The 13,542-nt window shown below is 36.0% G+C and overlaps 1 protein-coding gene across 1 annotated transcript in view; it reads right to left on the bottom strand.

Moving 5' to 3' along the window:
- The window catches only part of LOC147079056 (uncharacterized), a 90,366-nt gene extending 77,541 nt beyond the window's left edge, over positions 1 to 12,825 (bottom strand). The window contains exons 1-8 of the mRNA XM_085952914.1: positions 12,642 to 12,825; positions 12,338 to 12,422; positions 9,761 to 9,986; positions 7,451 to 7,588; positions 6,127 to 6,390; positions 5,397 to 5,697; positions 1,442 to 1,556; positions 187 to 306 (exon numbers count right to left, since the gene is read on the bottom strand). Of these exons, the coding sequence (XP_085809040.1) occupies positions 187 to 306; positions 1,442 to 1,556; positions 5,397 to 5,697; positions 6,127 to 6,390; positions 7,451 to 7,588; positions 9,761 to 9,986; positions 12,338 to 12,422 (1,249 nt within the window). The 5' untranslated portion in view covers positions 12,642 to 12,825. The remainder of the gene's footprint in view (positions 1 to 186; positions 307 to 1,441; positions 1,557 to 5,396; positions 5,698 to 6,126; positions 6,391 to 7,450; positions 7,589 to 9,760; positions 9,987 to 12,337; positions 12,423 to 12,641) is intronic.
- Positions 12,826 to 13,542: the final 717 nt, after the last annotated feature.

The following is a 13,542-nucleotide window of genomic DNA, read 5'->3' on the forward strand; positions in this document are numbered from 1 at the left end:
AGAACTCAAAGATGAAAAACCCACAGAAGGTAAGGTGGCAGCGCCACAGGTATCAGTTCTGCAATCAATGTAACTGGTATTTACAATGCAAACCAATACTTCAAAGCACACCAGAAATGGCTCGGAATTAGAAGATTCTTTACGAAACTTACTGTCAAGAGTGAATATCAATCAACAAGTTTTTACCAGGTAACTGCGGAAGTCCCACACAGGTTCCGTGATGATGAGCATTACAGCTGGTGCAGGTCATCAGGTTAGCCATATCGCCAACCACGCCGCAAGTGTGACACTCTATGTCCACAGAACCTACAACAAAACAAACATTTCAGACATAAAACAGCTATTATCCGATTGGATAATCACTCAAGTTATACTCACTAGGCATAATAATTATGATAAATGATACTGGGGGGGCCAAACTGACGCACCAAGTTCTCATATTCATTAGCAGAACAACACTGTTCATCCGTGAATACATAAAATATTCCAACATATTAACTACAAAATCATTAGCCTTATAAACTTTTAATATTACAACACTAAATGGCATTTCTGGAAAGTTTTCATTGTAGTTGAATTATTAGGCGTTGTAAAATTAATACTTTGTAGGTTGAATTTTAGTTTTGATTTAATTTTTGGTAGCATTACTTAAAAACTCATTAATACGAATTCCATGGGACCGAAAATTGAAAAAAAATTCGAATTACGAATTATGAAATGTATGGGGGGAAAATATTAAAATTTTGAAAAAAAAATAATTTTGATTTTCATTAATTTTGTTTCCGATGATAGATGTGCCTACCGAATTGGGTCATAAAATGTCAGGATTATTTTTATTACCTTCTTAAAATAAGTAATGTTTGATTTTTAAAGATGACTGGCTCATGAAATAGTGTACTTTATTACGATTTATTGAATATTTTTGTATGCCAGGGACTCTAAAATCTTCGAATTACGAAATTCGAATTAAAGGTATGGTTTTTTATGAAAATAATCTTCAACGGACTTTTTTTTCGGGAAAATTTCGAATTACGGCAAATTTCGAATTATCAGTGTTCTTACTAACGCGGTTTTACTGTATGACATAATATGCAATTTTTGTGATAGTCGATATAAAAAATTTAATAATAAATTATTATTCTATGTATGTATTTGGCTGTCATTCTACATATATACAATAATTGAAGTGGTCTGTCCATTCACAGGTAATACTTGCATTATAATAGATATTACAGCTACATTTTCAATCCATTTGTCACTTTTACAAATCCTGTACAATTCCAAACAATTCCCATGTTTCAAAGTCGATATTATGTATGTATGTAGTAATTAATAAAATAATACCATCCAGTCACAACAAATTCAAAGTGTGTCCAGAAGGTTTCTTGAATGTCTTGTCACATTAAAATAATTTTATAAGGATCAATATGACAGTACTCACAGACCAGCGGCACTTGGTAAACGTGTTCCTTACAAAAGGATGCTCTCGATGTAACTTCTTGGAATCCTCCGGCTGCCAGCACACAAGGGAAGTGGAAGTATTTTGAACAACTCATCTGCAATGCATACAAAAGTTTCAATTGCAAAATTTCACAAAAGAAAATTGGGAATAAACATCATCAGGTAAAAATTCTCATTATGGGCTTAACTTTAATTGGACAAATGAAAATCTGAAATCACTACTTTTCAGGAGAACGAAAATAAAACAAAATTTAGGACAACTTTTGGCATAATATTATGAGAATCTTACTGCATGAAATTTACTAACAAAACAGTATTTTGATTCAACCCTTTTATATAGACGTATCGCTTTTTTTTTTGTACACAGAATTATTTTGAGAATATGCAAATATGCAGTACAGTGTTATCATCTTTTAACCTGATCCATGACACGGACGAATTAACTCGCCAAAGCATGTATGTCGCGTCAGGCCACGGACAAATTAACTCGCGGGTTCTTGTAAACGTCATGACTTCTGAATAAGCATTCTGTGAATATTTTCTAAACAATATTTATCATTTTAGTGTGAAAATATTCACGATAAACTCGATAAACATGTTGTGTTGGTAAGTTTTCACAAATATTTATCATTCCGTTGCTATTGCATATTTTTTAAAGGATTTATTTTATTCCAAAAATAGCTAGCCTACGTACTACGTATGTACTGGCCATACGCTTGAGTTACGTGCGCCGCTCAACGCTCCGCCGAACGCGCCTACGCTGGATGGGGCCTAAGCGTTGGCCTATAGCGTCGTGGGTCCCAGGTTCAAATCCTGGATCTGGCAAATAAACAGTCAATTTGTGTATGAGTCAGAGTATGGACCTAATAGGTTGAGCAAGTGGCTGACATCCATTTCTCGTAAAAACAAAAATCTGTTATCACAATCACTGGTGATCTGTTAATTAATATTTAACTAGCTGACCCGGCGAACTTCGTACCGCCTCAGAATCAATAATCTTGTGTTAACTTATTAGCTGAATTAAATTCAGTTTTTTATTAAGTTAAACTGAATACTCAAAATGGATAAGTTCAATAAATGTGCAAAAATCAAATCAAAATGAAAAGTATTTTAATTACATTGAACTGTACACACTGTACACCCACGATGACCGCGTGGATTAAGCGCCGGTCTACAGTGTCGAGGGTCCCAGGTTCAAATCTTGGTTCTAGGAAGTTCACATATTGTTTTTTAATTTGTGCATGAGTCAGAGTATGGTCCTAATATGTTGAGCAAGTGGCTGACATCCATTTCTCGTAAAAATAAAATCTGTTAATACAAACCTCCACTCTGTGGAGGCCCATATGATCCTATTAGGATCGGACATGGTCAAAAGAAAAAAAAGAATGTAATTCACGTGGCAGCAAGACATTTGCTTTATTGAAGCGAATCGAAATGATTCGCGTAGTATTGTTGTACTACTTTCTGTTAAACTATTTGCTGGATGGGTTGCACTCGGGTCAATTCCCTTCAATGAAGCACCTTGTGATATACGACATTTTTCTTGTCAGGTGCGAAAACGAACAATGCAGATGGTTTGCCGACACATGAACATGCTACGTACAATTGACCGTGAGAGAAACATTCATTTTATAGATTCAGGCCACAAACACTCAAGGATTGGCCTTTTAATTTGTTGATCGTCATGCCGAATGCAAGACGAATTGGAGATTGAATTCGTTTAAACTCGAATGGCATATCGGTTGGGATCATCGACATTCTCGGAATGAGAACTTCCTCACCTTTGAACATTCCTTTGATTATCATCAAAGATAGTCATCAGATTTCAAAGCATGATGACTACTGAGCCAACCTTCAATTGTAAATTGTGCGGTGGCAAGCCAGGCAGATCCAATGAGTTTAAAAATTCAGTTGGGTAGTTGGTTGCTTCCTCTTCGTTTGTTACACAATCGATAGATTTGAAGGAATGCAGTGGACCAACGATTTGATTTTGAATTGTGAATTTTAAATGATCCACATCTTTGTTCTTTGCCGCAAGAATGCTCGTTCACTCAACCAATTGTGATTTTTGTGATTAGCAATGATGTTCGGTAACACTTTGTTGATGAGTTCGTCCTTAGTTGAGACGAAATTGCAAAAAATCAGCGGAAACGAAATAAATCCGTTCGATTCATAGACAGGAACACGGCCGTTACCGATAGTCAGCAATTGCTTGGAGAAATCTTCGGCAGATGGATCGTTTAGCAATGCAACTCGCATGTTTGTCGTCAGCTGAAGTTTCTTCACATAGCGCCACAGAGTCGATGATTTGAGGCAAGCATTTATTTCATCGGCAGCGGTCGATCTTGGAATGACTGGTAGTGTTTGGCGGAAATCGCCAGATAGTAGAATCATTGCGCCTCCAAAACTTCTTGAGTCATTGCGCAGATCTTTCATAGTTCGATTGAGTGCTTTCAATGCGCGTTTGTGCGCCATTGTGCATTCATCCCAGGTGATTTTACTTGCTAATAAAACTTTGGCCATTGCTGAGTGTTTCGCAATGTTGCATGTCGGTTTTGCAATGTTGCATGTCGGTTTTTCAGTCGTTTGCAGGTTTGTTTATTTCCAGTTCCACCGGGCTAGTCGAGCAAAAATAAGCCACCATTTCCATCATCAATTGCCTTCATTAACGTATCGTACACTTCTTTCTGTTGGGGGTTCAACAGTGTTGTTCGAACTGATTGGTTTAATGCATCTCGATCATATTCACGTTCACGTCCCAATTCTCGATTGAAAGCATCGTTCATTCCACGATGTGGCGTTGGCATTCCTAACTTAACTAACAAACTGCCGCACATGAGGTAACACAATGTATTCGATCAAAAGCAAAGCCTGGTTATGTATCTCCTCATTCACCTCGAGATCGGGATTCCCTAAACTGACACGAATTCGATGTGAAATGTCTTCTGACATGACGTCATCTTTGTACTTGGTTCCACAGTTCAGGTGGATTCGATGGGAAGCATGTCGAAATAATGATAGCAAATAATGTGCGTATCTGACTTGGAGATGCAGAAACAATTGCTTCAGCGATTGTCATATCCCAATGAGTATCGTTTTCAAGCAAATTGAGCTGTTGACATGAAGCACGAAATGTTGGGCACACTACACCATTGACAGTTAGACATTTCGACTATCATTCTTTCTTTTGCTTGTTTGTTTCTTGTTTATTGTTTCTGTCATGCATCAGAGATGGCGTTGTATACGGATTTAAATTTTTTGTGATTTTCTTTTATTTTCGAATGCGCGAGGTTCATCGTTCAAATTCATCGATATCAGTCAAAAGCCGTTTCATACAAAATGTATGAGAAAATGATTTTTCATCATAATTTATTTTTTCCGTGATTTATCCGATGTTTTAATAGTTATTCTGCTATTCGGGGCGGAGACAAATCCAACAAATCAAAGATCATAAAAATCGGTCCAGCCGTTCTTGAGTTATAAATGGTGTAACTAACCCGACTTTGTTTTATATATATTATTATATAGATTACCACATTTAAATATCATGTTAATTATATCTAATAGCCAACTTACGCAAACGCGCCAGACCCGGTGTTAGCACCAAACGAGTTAATACTAACCCCATATGATCTTATTAAGATCGGACATGGTCGAAAAAAGGAGAATTTGATAAATTCTGTTAGAAGTAAACCTTAGATGTTCATAAAAATTAAACAAATTGAAAATATTATATTTCCTGGTTTTTATTAGGTACATATTGAGTCTGAGATAAATAAAAACTACTGTAATGTCACTAGAACTATTTTCATCTATTTGTCGCTTTGTGAACAATAACCTGTAGAATAAAAATAAGAAAAAACGATAAATATTACGTATGACGGGAAAATAATACAAATAATCAAATTTAATAAGACAAAAACGGTGTGCCTAACCTTGCATGATATACTGGCGCCGTACCGCATGCAAAAGTGGCATTTTTTGTGTAGCGCCATGGCTACAAGGGCTTTAACTGCTTCGTCGGCATCTGACATGGGCGGCTTGTCCTCCTCTTTGACCACTTTCTCTTGGGCGGGCAGCGGCGGCGGCGACTTAAGCTGTGGGGGCGGACTCCAGTCCAAGCAGCCTCTGTGGGCGTAGATGAATCCTCCCTCAACCACAACACCCAGCTCCATGATCTCCGAATGGCCAATTATAGACAGCTCGTCCGTGTGCTCAGGATTGCACGATGGCGTTCTGGTGAATATTTACAACATTTAAGTAATGATCCCTTCAAAATACATCTGCAACTTCTTCAAGTTAAGATGTGTTCATTAAAACTTATGCATCTTTCTTAATTATTTTACATTATTTACAACCAAAGTGATTGAGAACTATAATATAAGGAATAATATGGTGGGGTTGCTGCCAAATGTTGGTAAGATGACAGTTCAAGTATCAATTATGTGTTTTCGCGTCGAATGTCTATGTGCAGGACATCTTAGGGCCCAAATGGGAATTTAAGTGACATTACCATGTTGCCAAATAAATTTGATAAATTAACTTTTTGCAACACTACCGAACTACCAAACCCTCGCTTATAAGAATAGCAGTTAGAATATTTAAAATAGACAGTACACAATCAATAATGCTATACACAATTAGATTAAAAAAGATAATACTTACTTGCACTTGTTTGAGTTTTTCTGTCTTCTTCCCGTGGGTATGGGCATGAGAGGCCCGGGACCCATTAGCATGGAAGCGGGTGGCGTGGACGGGGTCAAGGAACCGGGCGTATTAAGAGAGCTCGATGACGAAACTCCCCCAGGAGAGAGAGAGCCCGCCAAGGGGCTGACTCCGCCGGAGGTGTCGCACCTGTTCCGCTTCATCTCTCCCTGCCCCAGCTGACTTCTTTCGCTCAGATTGCATAGGGCACACACTTTGCCGGGCCTGAAATAATCGAATGATCGATAACCAATTGCCTGATGGCCAATTACATAAATAATTTTGCTAACACGTCAATCATAAAATAATAACAATTACACATATGTAACGATTCAGATACCAATCGGATTGTCTCAACATTTACTGTAATTGGTCATATGGCGGCTCCCATAGTCCAATTCGTAAACCATTGGCTTCTCACACCAAGAGTTCAGGGTTCAATTCTAGCGAGGTCAAAATACATTTAAAGCTTGGGTGTTTCTGTGATGTATTTCACTACTATAATTGACTATCGTTAGTCCACATATTCGAAAAAAACAAGATAAATATGCGATTCATGATTTATTTGTGCTAAATCCACGAAATAAAAAAAATACTCTTGGTATTCCGTCTTTCGTGCAAGAACCAATCCACGCTAGCTCCATTAAACCCGCATCTAATATTAATGAATAAATTCACATGCTCTAAACTTTTAACCTCATTATCTCAGTTTGATTGATTGTGGACTGGTTGTTCCTTTCTGCATAATACCAGCCAATTGATGCCCTTGTAACCTGATGTAGTGTTAAAAAAAAAATATCTTATGTTTCTAGTGCATAAAATTATATGTACTCCAACTATGTTTAAGTCAGCTTGATTACATTTAAATATCACAATTTACTGAATGTGACTGACTATCCGGATGGAAAAATCTAAAAATCTAATTACCGGTTAACCCATGAGATATTCAAAACTACAATCATCATAATTATTCTAATCCAATTTACTTATCATAATTCAATTGTCTGAAGTGCATAAATGTTTATTCAAATAATGAATAACATTTGGGCAAGAAATAATTAAAGCCAAACGTCAAGACAGTGTACAGTGATGCTGCGGTGACATGCAATACAATAGTAAAGTCATCACATATTTTCGCTGTCGTTAGTAATCTTCACAGACAATTTGTTGAGACTGGTCTGGCAATGATACTTTTCTATGACTGTCTAAACATATTCAAATAGACACAGATATCATAAGAAATAGTGTCTTTTTTAGCATGGTTATGTTATTTGTTCGGACTCACCATGTCTCAGGAAAATAAGGCGGTTCTTCTGGCGCGCACATCAGCAGGTCACTGTCGTCAAACAAATCCTCCAAGCTATCATCACGACTGCCTCTGTGCTTCTTGAACCCTCGCATTGTGTTTAAGTTCGCACGATACCTTCAAAACAATATTTTGTATTTAAAAAGAAAACTTTCATCTTAACCATGTTGGGTCCTAAAAACAAACCACTGATCCAATAAATAATTTACTTTTAAACAAGAGTGCATAGGTATTAATCATTGATTATAAAGTCATACAGGTGGCTGCAAACATAAAAATCCTTTGGAGCTTAGATAAAACTCAAGTGCATGTGCAAATAATTTTACGTTTCTACTGTTCATTAGTATGCGTTATCATTGCCACACCTTTGTGTGAATCAAAAGACAAGTCTGCAAAATGAAATTGATACCTGTCACATTGAAGGTACACAATGTAAAACATATTATATAGTTACAGAAAATTAATTATACTGAATATGTATTTTGTAGGTAACTACTGCTTCGATGTACAGGAAACCACCCTGTTAGAAAATTTCTTCCTTGTAATGTCAACATTAAAGTTCCATGTGCACTGACCACTAATAGCATAGGGGTCAGTGCACATGGGCGCAGGTCCGAACCTGTTCGGTGTCATAAAAAAGATTTTTTCTAGTGGTTATATATTTCTGAGAAGTGTTTTCAAATTATGTATGTTTAACAAGTTGGTTAAATTTAACATCTACATGTACACGTATTTCTGAGAAGTGTTTTCAAATTATGTATGTTTAACAAGTTGGTTAAATTTAACATCTACATGTACACGTGCATGGATTTGCTTGCTATAGTGTGTATTTTAAACTATCACGATAATAACTGTTCACACGTAAAAGTGCTGACTGTCTCGCTAATCTCATTCTTCAAGAGTAAGAAAGACGCGATGTTGTCATTTTACAGTACTATTTGACAGGTTGTAAGAATCGGTTAACCTCAAAATGAATCTGCGCTGTGTAGTTCATTTTTTTACTGACAGGTTCGCCATCTTTCTACTGCGCAGACGCAGTTATCGAACAATCCCAACTGTCACATGAAAATTCAGAAGCTTTTTTGATTCATGCATGCAATCTAGCAACTTGCATGATAATACATGTTTACACATGCATTTTCTTATTATGGGCGCGATAATACGTACTGTCAGCAGTAAATCCATGCACTTGTAAACGGTGTATAATGCCGGAGTGGACAACCCTGTCGCCAATACTAGTCAATATGACAAAATTGAGTTTGCTAGCTCTCACAAGAGATGGTTATAACATGATATTTTCTACGTAATATCAATACGCTTTCTGAATGAAATTCTTCCCACCACATCATTTCATATAGACCTCAACCTCTAGCAGATAATGTATAACATATATTTAATATGCTTTGGTGTTATTTCAATGGCAATGTTAAAAGCAAGCTGTTTCTCAATTTTAACATGACATGACGAATTTATTTCTCATTCATCGAATATGTAGCTACGTTGAAAAACAAGTTATTCACTTTTGGCCTAATCCAGAGGGTCCTCATTATCTGAGTATTCGTAACATATATTTCTCACTTGCATTATATTCGTAGTTAGGAATTTGCAGAAAAACACAAGCGCAATAGCGCACAGTCGTCAACTGTCACTTTTAATCTTTCAATCACACACACCTCTCAATCTGAATTTTTTACTACTACTTTACTATGAGTTCACGGAGAAGTATTGATACAATATCCACCCAGAGAAGAAAATAAGTTACGGTCTACATATAAAATTAAATGTTATAACATTTATAAAACGAAAAGAAAACGGGAACGCAGAATTGATATCGCACATGCACCTAACATGCCTGAAACCACCATTCATACCATATTAAGAAACGATTCAGGGATTGAAAACGGAGCTAACATGATGATACTGCATTCTGAAACTAAATTAACTCGTAAAAGGAATGACGATATAAAAATTATGGATATAAGATCTCTATCAACAACACACGCCTGTGAGTCTTTCACTCATCCAAGAAAAAGCATTAAACTTATACTAAGATATTTACGATAAAATAGGAGATGTAAATGCCCAAACCTACAATAATACAATATTTGTCATATAAAACGTGTCACAATTAAACCCATTTACCCCATTTACCAATTAATCTTGGTCCCCGTTTTAAGCGGATTCGCTGTAAGGGATATTTTTTGAGTACCAATTACCCTTGGATAATGAGGACCCCCTGTAATTATGTAGTGGACGATGTGAAATAGAAATAACCTGTATAATAATCACCTTCTAATAACTTTGCCCTCCCTGGCAGACTTGACACCTTCCTTTCTGGGTCTGCCGGGCCCCCTCCTGGCGGAGTAAGAGAGCCTCCCAAAACTGGTACTGGAACCCCCAAAAAAAGAGCCCCCATTTCCGGAAAACATTCCGTTCCACATGGCATGTGGAGAAGGGGGTTCCTCCACTCCCTGGGGCGGGGAGGACGTGGAAGAGGTGGGGGTGGACGCAGGACCTGCATTTCAATTGCAAATATATAATGATGAAACAAAATACCAATAATTTACCATTAAAATATGAACCAGAAAATAAATGTACCTTTCCGCTAAAGATTCGTATCATCCCTACAGGGCTTTTATAGCAGCATAACACAGCTTAAGCGTTGGACAATAACGCTGTGGGTCCCAGGCTCGAATCCTGGGTCTGGCAAGTACACATATTGTTTTTCAATTTGTGTCTGTCAGGGTATGGACCTAATAGGTTGAGCAAGTGGCTGACATCCATTTCTCATAAAAAACAAAATCTGTTAATACAAACCTCTACTCTGTGGAGGTCCATATGATCCTATTAGGATCGGACATGGTCGAAAGAAAAGAAAACAATGATAATATAAATGTTTCAGTACAACCAAAACATTCAAATTACATACGTTGGTATATAACATTTTACAGAAGAGTCCATGGAATGTAATCTAATGGTAGGACTAAAATACTTATTCTAAATACATTTGAATCCTATTTCACATATAAATATGTATGTGGTAACGTGAATACTGCTGACTAATATTCATGTGACCTGAAGCTACTTGTTCGATTCTCAATTATCATCCTCCGGCCATATGTCCTAGAATCTAGATACTAATTTTTTTTTTTTTAATTACGTAAAGAAAAATGATGGTGTCACTAGAAAAATACGAGTACATATGTAATTTTTTTTTAAATTACACTAGCAAACTTTAAAGGCTCCATTCCAGTGGTTATCTAAACGTGGAAATAAAATGGAAACTATTTTCTGGTAGAAAAATATACTTTTCAGACCCAAAAAAAATATTTTCTTACCAATAAATTGAAGAAAATTTATTATGGACAGCTAAAATATTATTTTATGAACACATGTGTCCATTGACGTAATTTATCAGTTGCGATTGGTAACTGAAGAGAGTAGTGCACACTTGGACAGTCACACTTACAGGACTTACGTTAATAGATAATATTAATATAACTACTGATGGATATGTAAACACTAATGATAACAACAATGAAATCAATAAAATTTCAAAGGCTCGCTGACAATATAAAATTGAGTGATAAATATCTAACTCAACGTGATGTATTAAAAAAAAAATGGTATTTTTATTTATGATAGATATATCTATGTTCTATGCACCCTAGATGATGCTGAGTCATACCTATTTTATAGTTCTGCAGATCTATTCCAACTCAGTAACACCCAATAACACCATTTAGTTATATTTCCGAGATCTGAGGTAGGTAACCCCAATCCCAATGTGTTACGAATGTATTCTATGTGCATGTTTATCTACGGTCGTCTAAATGGCGAATCTTTAAGTTGTTACCCATGTTTAACCTTTCGTCGACAAGCTAAGAAATGATAGCTGAATATTTCTTTGTAAACGGTGACTGTTTTGATAATTTGTTAGCAGACGGTACTGTCAATTTCTCATATAAAATATTTCTTCAATTTTATTGTTCCTAAAATAATTTCATACAAAAAATACCTATATTGAATTGGTAACTAATATTAAATTATAATGTATAGATATCAATGTTATCGCGGTGATTAAAGTACTTCATAAAATCATATGCTAAATATTCATTTAGTTCAAAGACGTTGAAAAACTCCTTTTATATAGATAAAGGCAAAAAAATGACCACTGGTCCACATATTATGAAATTAACAGTAATTGTGCTGTAGATGTTGTCATGAGCTTATATATTTTTTTCAAATAAGTAAAAAATTGTAATTGGGTGTTTATCCTATGTGGATAATTTATTTACAGGAAAACTAAGAATGTAAAAATGCAATACAAAACGTTATATTTAATATGACAAACTGACTCAATTGGCAAAAAATAAACCCAGATAACAGTTAACACTTTAGGAAACTTCACAATAGCAGATTTGGAGGGTGCATAGGTTGAAAATATTCTAATTATAATAGGATTTAATAAGTATGATAACTCTTATTTAGTTATTTATATTATATTATGTTATTGCCTCCATAATTTATGTTTTAATAATTTTATCATTGCTTATAAGCTTCTATAGTAACAAAAATTAGTTATTTTGAATTGCTGAGGTTAGGTATAAATACGCAAAACTAGTATACATAAACATGTTTGGAAGTAATAATTTGCAAGCAGTTTCTTGAAACGTACTGCAAGAAGTGCCAATGATAGAAGGATAGAGCGGTACCAAAGTTGACGGCGTTGTAATTATGAAACATTTTGTGTGATCGTAATGCAAGTCCGACATGCAAATTTATTCCTGCGTGAAATTAAATATGTGCATATTGAAGTTTGATTAATTCAGTAGTCAGTCATAGAATTGTTTTTAAAATCCTCACCAGACGAGACGGGAGCGTCGCCCTCGTCGTCCGATCCTTCGTCCACCAGAAGGTCCATATCAATTCCATCATCGCCTAAATCCATCTAAAATAATATAATTCACAATCACACACCGCTTCAAAATGTATTAGAAATGTTTGTCGGAATACGACAATGTCAGTTTATATTGCGTCATGTCGCGATTAGTTAAATATCACAAGATAAAACTATTGTTTTAAACGAAAGAAGGAAAATGAATGAGTGACCGCCATTATGAATGTCAAGTTGCGACAACCTAACTTGTTTGGGAATTTGTTCACTCACCCCATTAGCTATTTTTGTATTCAATGTTATTAATTACAAAAAGAATTATACGTCGTTTCAAAATCATAATAGTAAAAATCCTTCATAACGGCAAAGTGGAAAACACAAAATATCACATCAAAAAAACTAAAAAATCGGCAGCCAACACTACCCGATGATGCTTGAATTGATATATTGCCATATCAAAGGAAACTGAAAATATTCTGTAGGTAGGTACTCATTTATGCTTTTTCGGCCGGTTCAATATTAAAATTTATTTCGAATAATTTAAAAAAATTAAATTTCTTTTTTTAAAATAGCTACCTGCGACCAAAGAGATTGGACGACACAACTGAATTTATTTCCATTTTAATTAACGAAAAATATTTTGAATTGTCCAGAACGTCATTATATTATTCGAATTTGACTTTGAAGTCCTTGAGATAGGGTTTGCTTTTTCTTCTTCGCGTGAGGTTATATTCTACTAATTAATTTTCCTTGTTCTTGTCGTTGGTCATTCCTCCGTTTTTATTTACTGGTCATACCCGCGCGTCCATTTTTTTATGTAGGTATAGAGTTTGGGACCCTTTTGTCTAAATGACAAGTTGCGTCGGTGCGACCACTCGTCATCAGCTAACCATCTGACGGAGAGGGCCATCGCGGCCCTCCAGAATGCGATGTTTTCCCAACGGGACAGCTTCTGGAAGGGTATGCAAGGGTTAGTGGATTGGGCAACCAATCCTCAAAACATCATAACAGCGATGAGCCTGTACCAAAAAATCGAAGAGGGTTTTGGGGACAAGGCATAATAAAATTTGCGAGAACATGACTCAGATCCTTACCGGGAGGATACCTTCACTCGGGAGGCACCATCAAGGATTCTTCCGAGCTGAGAGTCCCGGAAGGCCATCGAACTCACATT

The sequence above is a fragment of the Rhyacophila brunnea genome, unplaced genomic scaffold, assembly GCF_057557595.1.
Source record: "Rhyacophila brunnea isolate RB1 unplaced genomic scaffold, BYU_Rbru_1.0 scaffold_10, whole genome shotgun sequence".
Lineage (NCBI taxonomy): Eukaryota > Metazoa > Arthropoda > Insecta > Trichoptera > Rhyacophilidae > Rhyacophila > Rhyacophila brunnea.